General features: G+C 40.5%; 1 protein-coding gene across 1 annotated transcript; it reads left to right on the plus strand.

Moving 5' to 3' along the window:
• Positions 1 to 8,736: 8,736 nt before the first annotated feature.
• On the plus strand, positions 8,737 to 18,698 carry NOPCHAP1 (NOP protein chaperone 1). The gene is made up of 4 exons (XM_080659520.1): positions 8,737 to 8,898; positions 10,372 to 10,458; positions 12,847 to 12,983; positions 15,582 to 18,698. Exons 1-4 carry the CDS (start codon positions 8,784 to 8,786, stop codon positions 15,789 to 15,791), a joined length of 549 nt encoding a protein of 182 aa, XP_080515646.1. The 5' UTR covers positions 8,737 to 8,783; the 3' UTR covers positions 15,792 to 18,698.
• The last annotated feature ends 614 nt before the right edge of the window (positions 18,699 to 19,312 follow it).

Raw genomic sequence — 19,312 nt, forward strand, 5'->3', positions numbered from 1 at the left:
GCTAACAGAGGGGATCTCTAAAAAGCAACCCATTTTGATCTGATGCAGAAGGACAGCCTAAAAATTTTAAAAGTGTGCCGGCTGCTTGAACACAGGGGGGAGGAAGGACTGCGCAGACTTGTGCGCAGCCCTGGAGTTTGCACACTTGCACTTTCTCCTCTTTAAATTCTTGCTTCTGATTGCTGAGCCCAGTGCATGGGATCACCCAGTTGGGGACACCCTAGGAAACTGCAGGGGAACGTTGTTTTTCTGGAACCTGGGGATAGGAGCGGGGAGTGACCGTCGGAGAATCAGCTCTGGGGCAGACCACTCCCACAAACCGGTATTGAGTGCCACAGGGGAAGCAGGATCTAAGCACAGGCTAGAGAGGACCTATAGAACTGGAGGTCAATCCAGAAACACTGCCACCCAGGGGTTGAATCACAAATTGACTCTTGTGTAATCACAGATAAAGGAATACAAGAGAGTAAGACACACTGCCTGCTTAAAAATCAGGACTGGGTTACAACACTGGGAGCAGTGGAATGCAGGGAACTGCAATACTGTCCTGACTGGGAAACAGGCGTGCCAAACAGAACAATAGAGGAAGTGAATGACCTTTACTACTTCACATTTTATTTTTATTTATCTTATTTTTCTATTTTTTTTCACCTTTTACTTAAGAAACTAATTTTTGTTCTTTTTTCCTCACTTGATTTTACCTTTTTAATTATTACATTTTTATTTTCAATCAGTATTATTACTGCTACTATTTTACCTTTTTTTTTAAAAAAAGTGTCATTTTATTTTCTCTTTATTTGACTTAGAGATTAGTGTTCTACATTCTATTTTCATCTTTCCTTTAGCATCATTCTACTCTCTCAACTCTACCTTTATGCCATCACTCTCTTCCTAACTTTTCCCCTTTTGTTGTCCTGTTTCTCTTACCCTTCTCCTGCTTTAGATTCTCCCTATTCTTTCTTTTTACCCCCTGTTAAAATTTCACCCTACTTATATATCTAATTTCCAATCTCCTGCTCCGAGTTCATACACACATCTCTCTTCTCTGTCTTCACTATCGAAAAAATTGTTTTTCTCTCTGTCCTTTTGTTGTTGTTTGCTTGAATGTTGATTATATCAATTTTTTATGCTAGTTTGTGAGATTGTTTTGCTTATTCTTTTGTTTTGTTTTATTTTTTTGTTTGCTTTGTTTTTTGTTTCTGTTTTCCCTGGCCTCGCTTGATATTAGTTGTTCTTTGTAGTTTGTATTCATCTCCAGGTACTTGTTACTGGCATTTGCTGGGATTAGTGGCTGTTCTATTGGAGTTTTCTTCCAATATATATAGTTTGTTCCCATTTTCTTTCTTATTCTCTTTCTTTTCTCTCTTACTTTTTTTTTCCTTTTCCCAATTTCATTTTGGCACTCCTTTCTCTTTTTTTCTTTTCTTTTTTTTTTTTGTCTTCTTCTTTCTCTCCTATCCCCTAATTTGCCTTTCTCTGGATGTCACCTTTATTTGGGGTTATTAATATCACGAATACATTTCTGTTCAGTGCCTTGTGTGTTGTACCTGCTTGTGTTGTATTTTGTGCCTTTAAATCAATGCAGGAGAGAGAGAACTACATAACCAGACATCTGGAGAAGAGAGACCATGGGGAGACAAAGAAACAGCCCGCATATGAGAGAAAAGCAGGCATCACCAGAAAAGGAAGTAAATGAAATGGAGGCAAGCAACCTGCCAGAGAAAGAATTCAGAGAAATAGTCATAAGGTGGCTGAAAAGAATGGAAGGCAAATTCGACAATATGAGTAAGAAACAAGAGGAAAAGAAGAAGAACCAAGAAGAAATGAAAAATGACATCGCTGCTGTTAAGAACTCAATAGAAAGCATCCAGAGTAGACTAGAAGAAGCAGAGGACCGCATCAGTGAGCTAGAAGACAAGGTAGGAAAAAATACCCAAGTAAAGCAGCTTCTAGAAAAAAAATTGAAAAGCAGGAGGAGAGCATAAGGGAACTTTGGGACAACACGAAACAAAAACAACTTCCGCATAATAGGGGTGCCAGGAGAGGAAACTGAGCAAGGAATAGAAAACCTGTTTGAAGAAATAATGATAGAAAACTTCCCTGATATAGGGAAGAAAAAACCCACACAAATCCAAGAAGCTCACAGAGTCCCAAGCAAAATGAATCCCAAATGACCGATGCCAAGGCACATTATAATTAAATTGGCAAACACCAATGACAAAGCAAGAATCTTAGAAGCGGCCAGAGAGAGACAGAAAGTTACCTACAAAGGAACCCCCATCAGACTAGCGACTGATTTCTCCACAGAAGCTCATCAGGCCAGAACGGAATTGAATGAAATATACAAAGTCATGCAAAGGAAGGGTCTGAATTCAAGAATACTGTACCCAGCAAGGCTATCAATCAAAATTGATGGTGAAATCAGGAACTTCACAGACAAAAAAGGACTAAGGGAATTTATTACCACCAAACCAGCAATGCAAGAAATGCTAAGGGGTCTGCTGTAAAAAAAAAAAAGAAAAAGAAAAAAGAAATAGGAAGCAAAGAAGGAACACAGGGGTAAAGAATAAAAATGGCGACAAATAAGTACCTATCAATAATAACTTTAAATGTAAATGGATTAAATGCCCCAATCAAAAGACATAGGGTAACGGATTGGATTAAAAAAACATGACCTATATATCTGCTGTCTAAAAGAAACCCACCTCAGAATAAAAGATGCACACAGACTGAGGGTGAAGAGATGGAAAAAGGATTTTCAGGCGAATGGAAATGAAAAAAAAAGCTGGGGTAGCAATACTTATATCTGACAAATTAGATCTCAAAGTGAAGGACATAACAAGAAATAAGGAAGGCCAACTTCATAATACTAAAGGGAGCAATCCAACAAGAAGAAATAATTCTGGTAAACATATACGCACCCAATACAGGAGCACCCAAATACATAAAAAAACTCCTGGAGGATATCAAAGGAGAGCTTGACAGCAATACTATCATAGTAGGAGACTTTAATACCACACTATCACCATTGGACAAATCCTCTAAACAAAACATCAGCAAAGAAACATCAATCCTAAATGACTCACTAGACCAGATGGAATTAATTGACATCTTCAGAACATTTCACCCCAAAGCCACAGAATATACATTCTTCTCAAGTGCACATGGGTCATTTTCAAAGATAGACCATATGTTGGGTCATAGGCAAAGTCTCTTCAAATTCAAGAAGATAGAAATCATATCAAGCATCTTCTCAGATCAGAGTGGCATAAAACTGGAAATCAACTACAACAAAAACAATACAAAAAAATTAAACACATGGAGACCAAACAGCATGCTATTAAACAATGACTGGGTTACAGGAGAGATCAAGGAGGAAATAAAAAACATCATGGCAACAAATGACAATGAAAACACAACAATCCAAAATCTATGGGACACAGAGAAAGCAGTCTTGAGAGGGAAGTTCATAGCTCTACAAGCCTACTGCAAAAAACAAGACACAATGGTAATAAACTACCTAACCCTACAACTCAAAGAGTTAGAAGGAGAGCAACAAGAAAAGCCCAGTGTAAGGAGAAGGAAGGAAATAATAAAGATCAGAGCAGAGATAAACAACATCGAGACCAAAGAAACAATACAAAAGATCAACAAAACCAAGAGCTGGTTCTTTGAAAGGATAAATAAGATTGATGAACCTCTAGCCAGGCTCACCAAGAAGCAAAGAGAGAGGACCCAAATAGACAAAATCAGAAATGAAAGAGGTGAAATAACAACAGACCCCACCGAAATACAAAGGATTTTTAAAAAATACTACGAACAACTCTATTCCAACAAACTGGACAACCTGGAGGAAATGGACATATTCCTAGAAAAATATAACCTTCCAAAACTCAACCAGGAAGAATCTAAACATATCAATAGGCCAATAACTATGGAAGAAATGGAAGTAGTCATCAAAAAGCTTCCAGCAAACAAAAGCCCGGGGCCAGACGGCTTCACAGGGGAGTTTTACCAAACATTCAAGGAAGAACTAAAACCTATCCTCCTCAGACTATTCCAAAAAATTCAAGAGGAAGGAACACTTGCTAGCTCATTCTATGAAGCCAGCATCACCCTAATACCAAAACCAGATAAAGACAACACAATGAAGGAGAATTACAGGCCAATATCCCTCATGAACATAGATGCCAAAATCCTCAACAAAATTCTAGCAAATCAGATCCACCACTACATCAGAAAGATCATACACCATGACCAAGTAGTATTTTTCCCAGGAATGCAAGTATGGTACAATATCTGCAAGTCAATAAACGTGATACATCACATAAACAAATTGAGAGATAAAAATCACATAGTCATACCAATTGATGCAGAAAAAGCATTCTACAAAACCCAACACCCTTTCTTGATAAAAACTCTCAACAAGGTGGGAATAGAAGGATTATACCTCAACATAATAAAAGCTATATATGATAAACCCACAGCTAACATCATACTCAATGGGCAAAATCTAAAACCATTTCCCCTAAGAACAGGAACAAGACAGGGATGCCCACTCTCACTACTCCTGTTCGACATAGTACTGGAAGTATTAGCCATTGCAATTAGACAAGAAGAAGAAATAAAAGGCATCCAAATTGGAAAAGAAGAAGTAAAGCTGCCCTTATTTGCAGATGACATCATATTGTACATAAAAAACCCAAAAGACTCCATCAAAAAACTAATAGACTTAACAAATGAATTCGGCAATGTAGCAGGATACAAAATTAATGCCAAGAAATCTATTGCATTTCTATACACCAATAGTGAACCTACAGAAAGAGAGACTAAAAAAGCAATCCCATTTACCATCGCACCAAAAAAAATAAGATACTTAGGAATAAACTTAACTAAGGAGGTAAACGCCCTATACACGGAAAACTACAGGACACTGAAAAAAGAGACAGAGGAAGACGTAAACAGATGGAAGAACATACCATGTTCATGGATTGGTAGAATCAACATCATTAAAATGTCCATACTACCCAAAGCCATCTATAGATTCAATGCACTCCCCATTAAAATACCAATGGCATATTTCACAGACATATAAAGAACTCTCCAAAAATTCATCTGGAATAAAAATAGACCCTGAATAGCCACAGTAATCCTGAGAAGGAAGAACAAAGTAGATGGGATCTCAATACCAGATTTCAAGCTGTATTACAAAGCCACTGTTCTCAAAACTGCCTGGTACTGGCACAAGAACAGACATATAGATCAATGGAACAGAATAGAGAATCCAGATATCGACCCAAACCAATATGCGCAATTAATATTTGACAAAGGAGGCATGACCATACAATGGAGTCAAGACAGTCTCTTCAATAAATGGTGTTGGGAAAATTGGACAGATACATGCAAAAAAAATGAAACTAGACCACCAACTTACACCATACACAAAAATAAACTCAAAATGGATACAGGACTTAAACATAAGACGGGAAACCATAAAAATACTAGAGGAATCCACAGGCAGAAAAATCTCTGACATATGCCGAAGCAATTTCTTCACTGATACTGCTCCCAGGGCAATGGAAACTAAAGAGAAAATAAACAAATGGGGCTACATCAAAATAAAAAGCTTTTGCACAGCAAAGGAGACCATCAATAAAACAACAAGAAAGCCCACTGCATGGGAGAACATATTTGCCATTGATATCAACGATAAGCGTTTAATCTCCAACATTTACAGGGAACTCATGCAGCTTAATAAAAAGAAGATAAACAACCCAATCAAAAAATGGGCAACTGATCTAAATAGACACTTTACGAAAGAAGACAGAAGGAAGGCCAAGAGACATATGAAAACCTGCTCAAAGTCACTCATCATCAGAGAGATGCAAATCAAAACAACAATGCGGTACCATCTCACACCTGTCAGAATGGCTATTATCAGCAAATCAACAAATGACAAGTGCTGGTGAGGATGCAGAGAAAAAGGAACCCTCGTGCACTGCTGGTGGGAATGCAGACTGGTGCAGCCACTGTGGAGAACAGTATGGAGTTTCCTCAAAAAACTAAAAATGGAACTCTCATGTGACCCAGTGATCCCACTTCTAGGAATATATCCTAAGAAACTAGAAACACGAATCAGAAAGGATATATGCACCCCTATGTTCATAGCAGCACAATTAACCATAGCTAAGATTTGGAAACAGCCTAAATGCCCATCAGCAGATGAGTGGATTAAAAAATTGTGGTACATCTACACAATGGAATACTACGCTGCGGTAAAAAAGAAGGAGTTCTTACCATTTGTAACAACGTGGATGGAGATGGAGAGCATTACGATAAGTGAAATAAGCCAGGCAGAGAAAGATAAATATCACATGATCTCACTCATTTGTGGAATATAATGAACAACATAAATTGATGAACAAAAATAGATCCAGAGACAGAGAAATATCAATCAGAACGTCAAATTTCAGGGAAGGTAGGGGAGTGGAGGGGTAAGGGGGAGAGATCAACCAAAGGACTTATATGCATGCATATAAGCCTAATCAATGCACACAGACAACAGGAGGGGTGGGGTCATGAATGGGAGGTGGGGGTAATGGTGGAATAAGGACACATATGTCATACCTTAATCAATAAAGAAATTTAAAAAAAAGAAGAGGAAAGGAAAGAATCAACAGAGTAAAAAGGCAACCTATGGAATGGGAGAAAATGTTTGCTAATTATATCTGTATCTGACAAGGGGTTAAAACACAGAATATATAAGTACTAACTTCTACAACTCAGCACCAACAATACAACTTGAGAAAATGGGCAACGAATGCCCTGGTTGGTGTGGCTCATTTGGTTGAGCATCATCCCATCCACTAAGGTTCAATTCCTGGTCAGAGTACATGCCCGGGTTGTGGACTCCATCCCAGGTGGGGGACATGCAGGAGGCAGCCAATGGATGTTTCTCATCGATGTTTCCTTCTCTCTCCCTCTCCCTTCCTCTCTCTCTAAAATCAATAAAAAAAAATTTTAAAAAATATTTTTAAAATGGGCAATGAATTTGAAGACACATTTCTCCAAAGTAGATATACAAATGACCAGTAAACATATGAAAAGATGCTCAATATCACTAATCATTAGAGAAATGAAAATCAAAACTACAATGATATATCACCTTATACCCATTAGGATGACCATTATTAAAACAAACAAACAAACAAACATAAAATAACAACTGTTGGTGAAGTTGTGGATAAATTGAAATAGAATTGCTCTACATTCAGTAATCACACTATGGGTATAAATCCAAAAGAACTGAAAGCAGTGTTGGAGAGAGGGAATTTTTGAGCATGCTTACTACTACCATTCCAGAGAGGCCGTGGACTAGGCCCCAGATAGAATTGTCAGTGCTGACACCAGGCCAGGCCTTGAGATACGGTCTCATGGCCCCTTCCCAGCACGTAGGCCTTCTTTCATAGATCACTGTCAGCTTTCTAAAGAACAGGATGACCCTGTGAATAACATGGTCGTCAATGGCATGATCCTGACGTTGCTTAGGAAAAACTGTTTTGTCTTAAATTGCCTGCTCTGCAAAAACAGGATGTGGTTAATGTGCTTAAAAGTGGTCCTGCACAAAGGGTTGGGGCTGCTCTCTGGACTCCCTGCGTGGAGAAAGACAGAGCAGTTGCCGGCCGGCTGGCCAGCCAGCTGGCTGGCTAATAAAGGCTCCCTAAATTTTAATTTGGTTTGGACTCCAGTGGTCGTTCACTCGTGCTCGCTCCACAACAGCAGGACCTCAAAGATATATTTGCGTACCCATGTGGTTGCAGCATTATTTACAAAGCCCAGAGGTAAGAGCAACCCAAAAGTCCACCAAGGGATGAATGGATAAAGAAAATGTAGTAGCCCGGCCAGTGTGGCTCAGTGGTTGAGCATGGACCTATGAGCCAGGAGGCCATGGGTTGTGGGCTCAGTCCCTGGTTGGGGCGTGCAGGGTGTGATGATTCTCTCTCATCATTGGTGTTTCTATCTCTCCCTCTCCCTTCCTCTCTGAAATCAAGAAAAAAAAATTTTTTTAAAGAAAAAAAATGTAGTATATGCATAGAATGAAATACTATTTAGCCTTAAAATGAAGGGAATCCTGTCACATGCTACAGCATGGATAAATGTTGAGGGCATTATATTAAGTGAAATACGTAAGTCACAAAAAGAATCACTGTATGATTCTAGTTATATGAAGTATCGGAAGTAGTTAAATTAATAGAAACAGAAATTTAAAGGTGGCTGCCAGGGGCTGGAGGCAGGGGACAATGAAGGCATTGCTTAATAGATACAGTTTCAGTTTTCCAAGATGAAAAAATTCTAGACATCTGTTATATGGCACTGTGGATATAACACTTTTTACCTGCACACTTAAAAAAGGTTAAGATGGTAAAATTTATGGTTGTTTTTTTTTACCACAATTTAAAAAAATTGTTTTAAGAACAAAGAGGAGAGCAGCTCGTGGTGCTCTCTTCACATCCGAATTTGTTTAGCTTAAAAAAAAAAAAAATCGAGGAGCCTTGCCATCAGTTCTCCAAGGATAGGGCTTCAAGAGTTGCAACCTTCCTTTTCCCACACTAGCAAAGACCTCCAGGTTCCGCTAGGTGTCGCCCTCGCCACCGGCTCAGGCTCCGCCCCTTGCCCCGCCCACCAGCTAGTGTCCTCCAATCGCGACCTTGGCCCCGCCCCTGCCCGAGCCTCTTTCCTGCATCCGGGCGTGGGTGGGCTGGCTCTGAAGCCTCGCGAGCGGCATGGAGGTCCACGGCGAACCCCAGTGCAGTCCGAGCTCTTCCTCGTCCCCCAGGGATGGCTCCGGGGTCTCGGTGTCCCAGGAGCTGCTGACGGCGGGGAGCGGCGGCCGCGGAGGTGACGGGCGGGTGTCTGCGGCGTGGGGCGCGCACGTGCGGCGTGGGGCGCGCTGTTGAAGTGGCCGGGAGGACCGCAGGGCTGTGTCCAGGCCCCGCGTCCCGGAGCGGGGCCCGGGGTGACCGCAGGGATAGCGGGTGGAAGGCGTGCGCCGGGCTCCGGGGCCGGGGCCGGGGGCGGGGGTGGGGGTGGGGGTGGGATGGGAGGTGTGTGGTTTTTCTTTTCCGCGTGGTATTGAGCGCCCATTCTGTCGAGCGCCTGAGCATGCACCTCCCCTAAGGGGAGGACCTTAGGGTCGGCCCTCTGGGCCCAAGCAGTTGGCAGGTCGGGAGCAGATAATTGTTATGGATCACCCCACCATCCCCACCTCCACCCCTCCATACTCAGAGAACCAGCCCTTAGTGCCGCTTTCTTGTAGAGGGAGGGGCAGGTCCAGGGAATCCACAAGGGATTTCAGACACCATAATAGAGAATTAAAAGTCACAAACTCGAATCCCAGCCCCACGAGTAATTAGCTGTGGGACTTTAGGGGAGTTGCTTATGTTTTCAATCCCCCATTTTGTAGCAGTACCTATAGAATTATTGAGAGAGAATTTAATCCTCACAAGACCTTGTGCAGAAGGTTCTGTTATCTCCACTTATAGACAGAGGAAACAGAGTCATGGTGTCTATCATACAGATAACTTGCCAGGGATCCTGTAGCTGGAAAAGAACAAAACAGATTTGAATCCAATCGGTCTGCCTCCAGAATCCAAGCTCTAGAGTCGACGCTAATCCAATCGCTAGGCCTAAAGTAGGAAGCAGGGAATGATTGTGGAGCCCTGCTTCGTGGGCAGACAGGATTTGGGTACCAGAGTGAGGAGATTTTGCAGGTATTGGAAACGGGGCTGCAAAGCCTTGAGTTTTGAAAGACAGGTGGGCCAGGGAGTTGGGTTGACTCGAGGAGCAGTGAATAATGAGATGGAATAGATGGAGTGGAGGTACAAACTTCTCCAGAGGGCAGTTTTGTTTAGCTTGGGCATCTTTAAGAAGGGGAACTAACCAGGCCGGCATATTTTACAAATGAAGAAACCATTGCTCAAAGAGGTTAGGAATTTGCCGGATGTAACACAGCCAGTGGCCTCACTTAACCATTATTGTACCCTGCACTTCTTCCTCCATGCTGTCATTGCAGAGCAGCTTTTGTCACAGGTGGATTTCTGATCCAGATAGATGCAGTTTAGGGTACACTTATTACTCAGCACCGGTGACACAGAGATGTATGAGACAGGCTTATGAAAGGGAAGATAGATTGTACAGATTTGAATCCATATGAAGAACTAACATGTTGTAATGGAACTTGGGGTGCTTCTCCTTTTAAAAGCGTTTTTGGGAAATGTGGGATGGTCAAGATTTGAGTATGGTCACAGAAAGTTTGCTGATTGGCTCCTGTATTTTAATGCCATAATAAATTGTGTGTGTGTGTGTTTTCAGGTATATGGGACAGATTGCTCATCAACCCCAAGCCTAATTCCAAAAAGAATTCCAGTCTTCAAACAGTTCGGATGGAGAGGAGTCCCTGTAAGTATCTTTTCCCCTCGCTCTCTTCCTCTCTCTCAAGAACCCTCTCTGATGTTACATTCTGCCTAATTAAGCAGTTATTTGATGGGACAGTCTCTGCCTTGTGGTCAGATATTAAACCAGAGTGCAGTGGAGAAAGTCTTACTTGGGAATTTACATTGTGAAGTCTATGCACAAGGATAGAATTCCTTACATATTCTCCTGCTCTAAGACAGTAATAACTTTTCCCAGAAAAACTCTTTGTGGGATGAATTTTTAGAAATCAAAATTAATGTGTGGTGATTGCAGGAGGGAGGGGTGTGGGTGAGGTGGAGGAGGTATAGTGGGATGGAAAAAATATATTTAAAAAATTATTGTTAGTCTCTGGAAAAATTTTTTAGGGGTTACTGAGCCCAAATTTAATACACATGTATGAGAAAACACCACCACATTCTATTAAATTGGACACAATTATTTAAATGGTAAATGTTACTCGTAACATGACATAAGAGCCAATTATGGTCATTAATTGCTCAATATTGCTGTACCGCACACTCATAAGTATGTACCACACTCAAACTTTATTCATATAACATCAGTAATTCAGTTAAAAAAGTTGTGTTTTTTTTTATTGATTTCAGAGAGGAAGGAAGAGCGAGAGAGATGAAACATCAGTGATGAGAGAGAGATTCATTGATCGGCTGCCTCCTGTACACCCTCCGCTGGGGATGGAGCCGGCAGCCCCGGGTATGTGCCCTGACCAGAAATTGAACCGTGACCTCCTGAGCCACATCAGCGGGCTTGCCCTTTCTTGACCTTTACCACCATTTTCTTTTCTCCCGTACTCTGGACATTTTATCACCTGTTGTGTAGCTGTGTCAGTGACTATGTTTTGAGAGCTAGTGATGTGCTGGGCCTCATAAGAGAAAGAAACTATTATCCCATGTTTGTTGACTCCCCTGTTCGTAGCACAATGCCTGGCAGTTATCACCCCTGTTTTACAGATGAGTAAACTGAGGTTTCCAGTGATTAAATTAAATGTAATAGTTAGTACTCCTGTTATTGTAAATGACTAAAATCCAACTCAGATTTCCTTAAGTAGGAAAGAAAGGAAGGGAAGGGAAGGGAAGGGAAAGGAGACAGGAAAGGAAAGTAAAGAAAAGAAAAGGAGAAAAGAAAGAGGAGGGAGGCAGATAGAAATAGCGAGGGAGGGAGGGAAAGAGGGAAAGGAAAAGAAAAGAGTAGGGAGGAGGGGGGAGGGGAAGGGATGAGGAGGAAAGAAGGAAAATAGAGAGGAAGGAAATTACGTTGGCTCATTTTATTGGGTAAAACCCAGTGACTTCAGATACATCTGCATCCAGGTGCCCGGTATCGTCAGGGGTCTTCTGCTCTGCATCTCTTAGCTCTTCTCTCCTAGGTGTTGGCTTAATCTAGAACAGGCTCTTCTTCCACCTCTAGCAAGCTGGCCAGTTTATCAGCAGCTCCAGGCTTAAAGTCAGCAGCTCGCTCAGTCACTCACTCAGAAGGAGGATTTTTTTTCCCCTCAACAGTTCAAACCATGTTTCAGGGTGACCTCTTACTGGCCTGACTAATTCATGGTGTCACTGTGTATGCCACTGAACCAGCTCATGGTGGCCAAGGTCGCAGAGCATGTAGGCACATCCAGGGTGAGGGGCAGGAGTGACTAAGAGTGACAGAGCTAAAAAGGAAAGTCAGGGTTATGTTATTAGAAGAAAGGGGAATAGATGTTGGACAAGTAAAAACAAACGCTACTTAATTAACATGCCCAAGGCAATTCAGATAGTCAGGGGTGGAACTGGGATTCTATTAATGACCTTGTTGGTCTGCCACCACACCTGGTGCACTTAACTATTAAGTCATAGGGCCTCCTTATTTACTTATTTGTTGAATGCCAGCCTTCTAGGACAGCGGTCACCAACCAGTGGTCGGAAAGGTTGGTGTCTGCTGTTCTAGGAGGTTACAGCGCTGGGGATATATTCAAAACCCAAATTATTGGTAAATAATTGCTGAATTGTGTTCGTCACAGGACCGGCCGGTATGGCTCAGTAATTGAATGTTGACCTATAAACCAGGAGGTCACAGTTCAATTTCGGTCAGGGCATATTGCCCGTATTGTGGGCTAGATCCCCAGTAGGGGGTGTGCATTGATGTTTCTACCTCTCTCTCCCTCTACCTTTCCTCTCTGAAATCAATAAAAATATATTTTTTTAAAAAGGAATTCAGAAGCGGAAGGAGATTTTTTAAATGAAAGGAATATGAAAATTTTTAAATTATAATTTTTATTACTATTAAATTCACAAATGTTTTAGAGAAAATTCTGGATTTTACAATTTGAACTTTGGGCAAATACTAATGTAAGTATTGATAAACTATATTTTCTCTCTTTAGTATTGGACCAGGTACAGACCTTTCTCCCACAGATGGCTCAGGCGAATGAAAAGCTAAGAAAAGAAATGGCAGCTGCACCACCTGGTCATTTCAATATTGAAAATATTGATGAGACTCTTGGAAACATTATACAAATGGTAACTATACTTAGTTTTCATTTCATATAGTAAAATTACCAGTGTGCCTCATCACCTAAAAAGAGGGAGAACTTTTCCATTTTCATTTCACAGTTACTTTTCTTCCTGGTAAGTCAGCTCATGTTTCTAGTATTGCATAGGTACTTGGTCATTTAATGTTTAAGGATCTTATATATAGGTTAGTAAACTTCCCTGGGTGAAGTTTAGGGATTAAATAATACAGAGTCATAGGAGGGCTTTTCCAAGTCAAATATTATATTTGCTATCTTGAAGCATTCATTTAGTAAATGTCCTGCCTGGGTTTTTCTTTTTTTTTTTCCATCCCAGGCCCAAAAAGGTAATCATAGTCTGATCCATTGAAAATGCAAAAGTTAATGATATGGTTAACAGAATACATTATCTCACAGAACACATTACATAAGCCACGTGTGAAAAGGGTCTCAATTTACACTGAGTGGCCAGATTATTATGATCTCTGGACGCATAATAATCTGGCCACTCAGTGTATATCCTATATAATAAAAGGCTAATATGCAAATTGTCCCCTCGACCAGCAGGCAGGCTGGCCAACTGCCCATGTCCCCTCCCACTGGTCAGGCTGGCCGGACCTCACCCATGCATGAATTCATGCACTGGGCCTCTAATACACACACACACACACACACACACACACACACACACACACACTCTCTCTCTCTCTCTCTCTCTCTCTCTCTCTCTCTCTCTCTCACATACTCACATTGAATGGCCAGATCATAATAATCTGGCCACTCAGTGTAGACTCAGGTCTTATTTCTGCACTGGAATTCTGTTATAATAGTTGTGTCTGGACAGAGCTAACACCGTTGTTGGTAATATCTCATTAGTCAGCAAATCTGGTCAGCTCTACCTCCAGAATATATCCCAAATCCAACCGCTTTGCATGAGCTTCATTCCTGCCATCGCTGGTCCTAGTAATCATGGTCTCCCCTTTGGACTCTGGGAATAATTTCCCAACAGGTCTCCTTGCTCTCACCCTGGCTTCCCTAGAGTCAGTTCTTCACAGTGTGTGTGGTCCACCGTTTGGGAACCAAGGGGCTTCCTGTCTCATTTCTAATCAATTCAAAGTCCTTCCAGGCCTGTGTGATCCTGCCTCCAGCTGCTAGCTGACCCTGCCTCCTGCCCAGTCCCCTCATTGTCTGCACTTGCATTTATTCCCCTTATTCCAGGCCTTTTCCCTCTTTGTAGAATGCTCTTCCCTGGACCTCTGCATCTTGACTCTGTCTCTTATCAATCGTCACCTCTTCCAGTGACCCTATTGTTACCTTATTCTGCTTTATTTTTCTTTCTTTTCTCTATCCTGCACCATGCTATATATGTAAGTGTTGATTGTCTGTCTTTACCTACTTGAACAGAGGTCAGCAAACATTTTCTGTAAGGGGCCAGATAGTGAATACTCTAGGCATTGTGGGCCACGCCGTCTCTGTCTTGACCACTCACCTCTGCCGTTGTAGCCTGGAAGCAGCTGTAGATGAGACTTAATGAATAGGCAAGTTCTACTAACTTTACTTATGGACACTGAAGTTTGAATTTCATATAATTTTCGTGTTTCATGAAATATTGTTCTTTTTATTTTATTTTTTCCCTCTACCACTTAAAAATATAAAAACCATTCTTAGCTCATGAGTTAAACCAAGACAGGTGGCAGGCTGGGTTTGGCCTGTAGGCCGCCAATCCCTGCTCAAAAACATAATCTCCACAAAGGCAAATATTTTATTGTCATTGTTGAGTCTCCAGGACCTGGTGTGGTGCCTGGCTCATGTTAATAGTTGTTGAATGAAAGTGTGTATGTAGGGCATATAGAATTGGGTTATGGCCAAAACCGGTTTGACTCAGTGGATAGAGCGTCAGCCTGCAGACTGAAGGGTCCCGGGTTCGATTCCGGTCAAGGGCACGTACATTGGTTGCGGGCACATCCCCAGTGGGAGGTGTGCAGGAGGCAGCTGATCGATGTTTCTCTCTCATCGATGTTTCTAGCTCTCTATCCCTCTCCCTTCCTCTCTGTAAAATATCAATAAAATATATTTTAAAAAAAAAATTAAAAAAAAAAAGAATTGGGTTATGGGGGCCTTTTTAGACTTAGAGTAAATGTGGATCATTATGGTGGACTCTGTCAATTAAAAGAATAAAAGCGCCATATTGTATTAAAAACATGTCCTTTACTCCTTGGCCGGTGCGCCTCAGTTGTTTGGAGCATCATCCCATGCACTGAACACTCGAGGGTTCCATTCCGTTCAGGGCACATACCCGGTTGCAGGTTTGATCCCCAGTCAGGGTGCTTAGAGGAGGCAATCGCCGGATGTTTCTTTCTCACATTGATATTCTCTCTCTCTCTCTCTCTCTCTCTCTCTCTCTCTCTCTCTCTCTCTCTCTCTCCCCCTCTCTCTCTCCCTGTCCCTTCCTATTTCTTTAAAAAAATCAATAAGAACATATCTTTGGGTGAGAATTGAAAAAACAACATGTCCTTTGTGCTTCAATATTGAGCTAAATGTTGGTTGTTTCCAATGTTTTATTGTAACTTTTTAGGGAAATAAATTTCTCATGTGGTGTTTTTTGCAGGATGTTGCCTTGTTTGAGATGCATCAGTCTGATTCAAAAGAAGGGGACAGTTCTGAAGAGAATTCACAGGACAGTTCTGAATCAGAGGACGAAGATGACAGCAACTCTTCTGAAGTCACCGTAGATAACATCAAGCTTCCTCATTCAGAAGATGGAAAAGGCAAGATAGAAGTGTTGGACAGTCCTGCCAGTAAAAAAAAGAAACAGTGAAATAAATTATCCAAGAAGCAGGTGATCCACGCCTGCTAATCCTGTGAAAAAGAATGTGGCTTGCTGGTTATTTTGCATTTCAGGTAGATGGTGCTTTTATGTCACATTGGATGTGTTTTGTTTCTTGGAGAAACAGAAGCTCACTTGTAAGCAGTTGGAATAGGTAGCATTTGGGGATCTTCTAAGAGAAGCCGGTCTTTGATCTCATGCTGAAGAGGTTCAGTTTAGAAAGCTTAACTATTTTGGGTGATGACTGAATTTTTTGGCATATTTTTTCTTCAGCTTAGACTTCAGACATATCAAGCTTATTTTATTTTTCTTATATTATTTTTTTAGAGAGAAAGAGGAAGGGAGATAGAAACATTAATTCATTGTTCCACTTATTTATGCACTCATTGGTTGATTCTTATATGTGCCCTGACCTGGGATTGAACTGGCCACCTTGGGGTATCAGGACGATGCTCTAACCAACTGAGCTACCTGGCTAGGGCTTCAAACTTATTTCAAATTAAAAATATGAGTCGCCTTTTCATTTTAAATTATCTCAGATAAAACAGCCTAGGTGGATTTTTTTTGTTCTTATAACATCAAATTTATTTGTTAGCATCAAAGTGGGGGAGAAATTAAGAGAAATCCTTTTATAATAAAAAGAATTACCTAGATTTAGCTGCCCTCAGGTATATCTCCTCTTATTTAAAAATATATTTGTTTCCAGTTTGAGCTGGAAAGCTGGTTCTCTGTGGGTTTAATCACTGTTGGTACCTCTGCAGCCACTCAATGGCTATAAAGCTTACTGGTTGGAAAAATTCATGTTTTGTTGTTGTTTTTTTTTTTTTTTTTTCAGAAAGCAATTTTTTTTTCTCAGCTACACAGTTGTTCATGGTTTGAAACCTATCAAATGTAGAAATTAGGGTACACCACAGGAGAAAACAGGGCACAGGATTTAAAAAAGATAACAGCTGTTTTCCCATTCAAAGCCAAAAGGTCCACTGAAGTTGACTTTCTGCTCCATTCTTGACCTTGTTAAACTGTTTCAGATTTCATCTGCCATGGGGCTGGCTTTGCTGAGTGTATGGCTATTTTGTCCTCTAATGTTCTAGAGCTCTCTTTTAAATATTTTTCTCTTATTCCTCATACTAGCCTTGTGAATACTCTAAAGATAATCCCCAAGGTTCTTTCTGGTATTTCCCATTGGAAACTGGAACGAGATCTCCCAGACTGTGCCTCATGGATGCAGGAAGAAACTAACGGATCTGGAAATAAAACTTCCAAGTTGGAAAGGGTATTGTGCTATTCTTCATAGCACCAAACACACTGTGATGAATCATTAGTGTAAATATTTAAAGATTGTCTTCTACCAGATAATTTATTATGCTACTAGTACATTGTGGGAAGAGTTCCATTTGCCTGGTTCACTACTTAGCATGGTGCACGGTACACAGTAGGCACTGAATAAATCAATTAACAGGTGTATGAGGACATTTTAAGCCATGGTAGGCTAATCCAGGCAGGGGGATATGAAGGTGTAACTTTACAGGAAATACATATCCAAGCAGAAATAGACTGAATGATCAGTAAAAGACAGTCTAGAAGTACATAGTAGTATGTATAATTTAAATATTTTTCTCCTGCCATGGCTATTGCATATAATAGAACTCGGCTTCCTGCAGTTGAGGAACTTAACTAAATTCAGGTCCTCTGGACATTATGACACAGAAGAGAAAAGAAAAAAGAAAAAAATTAATAATTACTGTATGATACGGATGTCATTTTAAGCAAGTGTAAAATGTAAGTTATTTAATGTACAGTGTTAGGACTGGCTAATTTTAAGGTTAGATTCTAGCTTCATACAATGTACTAAGATAAAATTCTATATGGATTAAAGATTTAAATATAAAGAAATAAAATTATAGGGATTCCATACTAAAATGGAGAATATTTAATAATGTAATTGGGCAACAGCTATTTTAAAAAGCAGAACAGTAAAGCCCGAAGTTAACAAAAGAAATAGAAAGTTTATCCACATAAATATAAAAACCTAGTTGGCAAAGAAATTTAAAGGGCCAGGGACCAATTGGGAATAATATTTGCAACATAAGACAGAGTGAGTGTCATTAGTAAAAAACAAGGCTCTTACAAATGAGTAAAATAAAATTAATATCTCAATAGTGAGAAGACCATAGGACGTAAACAAGTAACAAAAGTGTTCAACCACATTTATCAAAGAAATGCCAATGAAACCAAGATTGTGTTTCTTATCTATCAGCAGATGAAACAACAGTACTTACTGAGCCCTTCCTGTGTGTCAGCCACTATTTTTTTTTACTTTTAGGAGTTACCATCATGCATATGTATGAATTTACTGAGTTGTACATTTAACATTCATGCACTTTATATATGTTATACCTTCATTAAAAAGCTGTTTTATTTGTAAACAGATTGCCTTATAGTCTATCGGAAAGTAAACCACTATTGTGCTTTGGTTGGTCTGACCCTGCGCTCTCTGCCTGATGCTGAGGTGAGAGATGATGGCAGCCACGAGAACAGCTCTGTTCCTGCTGAGGTTGATGAAATGTTCTCTTCAATCTTGTGGGGTAGTGTATCGTCTATGGCTCTGTGACAGTTAGAAATCGCAAAATTCGGTGTAATGGTCTCTGCCACAAAAATTTCATTCTGAATGAATCTGCCATCTGTTCTTATAACACTTTAATCATGCATCAAATATTATTAAAAAAATGCCTTGCAAAGTAGCTTGTGGTTTGTATTCTTGTGCTTGTATCCACTGCTATGGTAGGAAAGACAAAGACAAATGATGAGTCTTAATTTCATCTGTGTTTCCCTCAGTGCCTAGTATATATAGTGCCTTTCATTCGGTTGGAATGTACAATAAATGTTCATTAAACTATTTTTCTCTCTTTATGTTAATAAAGTAATTCATCTTAAATATCAGTGGCTCACAAGCTTGGGGGGAAAAAGGATAAATATGATTGGTAGAATTTTCCCAAAAGTTTAATGTTGGAATCTTTGTGGTTGACTCCACACCATCCATTCATGGAAAAATCTTGGCAGGGATTGGTTTGGGTATGGGTGTGGGACGTGAACCTTCCCAATAAGGCATGAACCAAGTCTTGTTAGTAGACTTTGGGAAGGGCAAGTATTTATCATTCCTAAAAAGGAGGCACGTGAGGAGCTGGGTCCTTTCTGGAGAAAGGACTGGATACTTATTACTGCGTATGATTCCTGGGATTCCCATCGAGTGGCCATAAATGGAGTCATCTCTTGAGGTACAGTCAGCACACCAAGGACAGCCGAGAGAAGAAGCAGGGACATCGAGTCACTGCATTGCATAACTCTAGATTGAAGTGTTGCTGAATTTCTTGTTTCAAGACAAATTTTCTTATGTTAAAAAGAAAAAAGGCCACCACCTTATGAGATACTCTGCTAATACCCATTCCACAGATGAGAAAACTGGCATGGAGATACTAAGCAGATCTCCTAAGGCTTCACAATAGGTACGTTTA

The sequence above is a fragment of the Plecotus auritus genome (assembly GCF_963455305.1).
Source record: "Plecotus auritus genome assembly, chromosome: 3".
NCBI classification, from domain to species: domain Eukaryota; kingdom Metazoa; phylum Chordata; class Mammalia; order Chiroptera; family Vespertilionidae; genus Plecotus; species Plecotus auritus.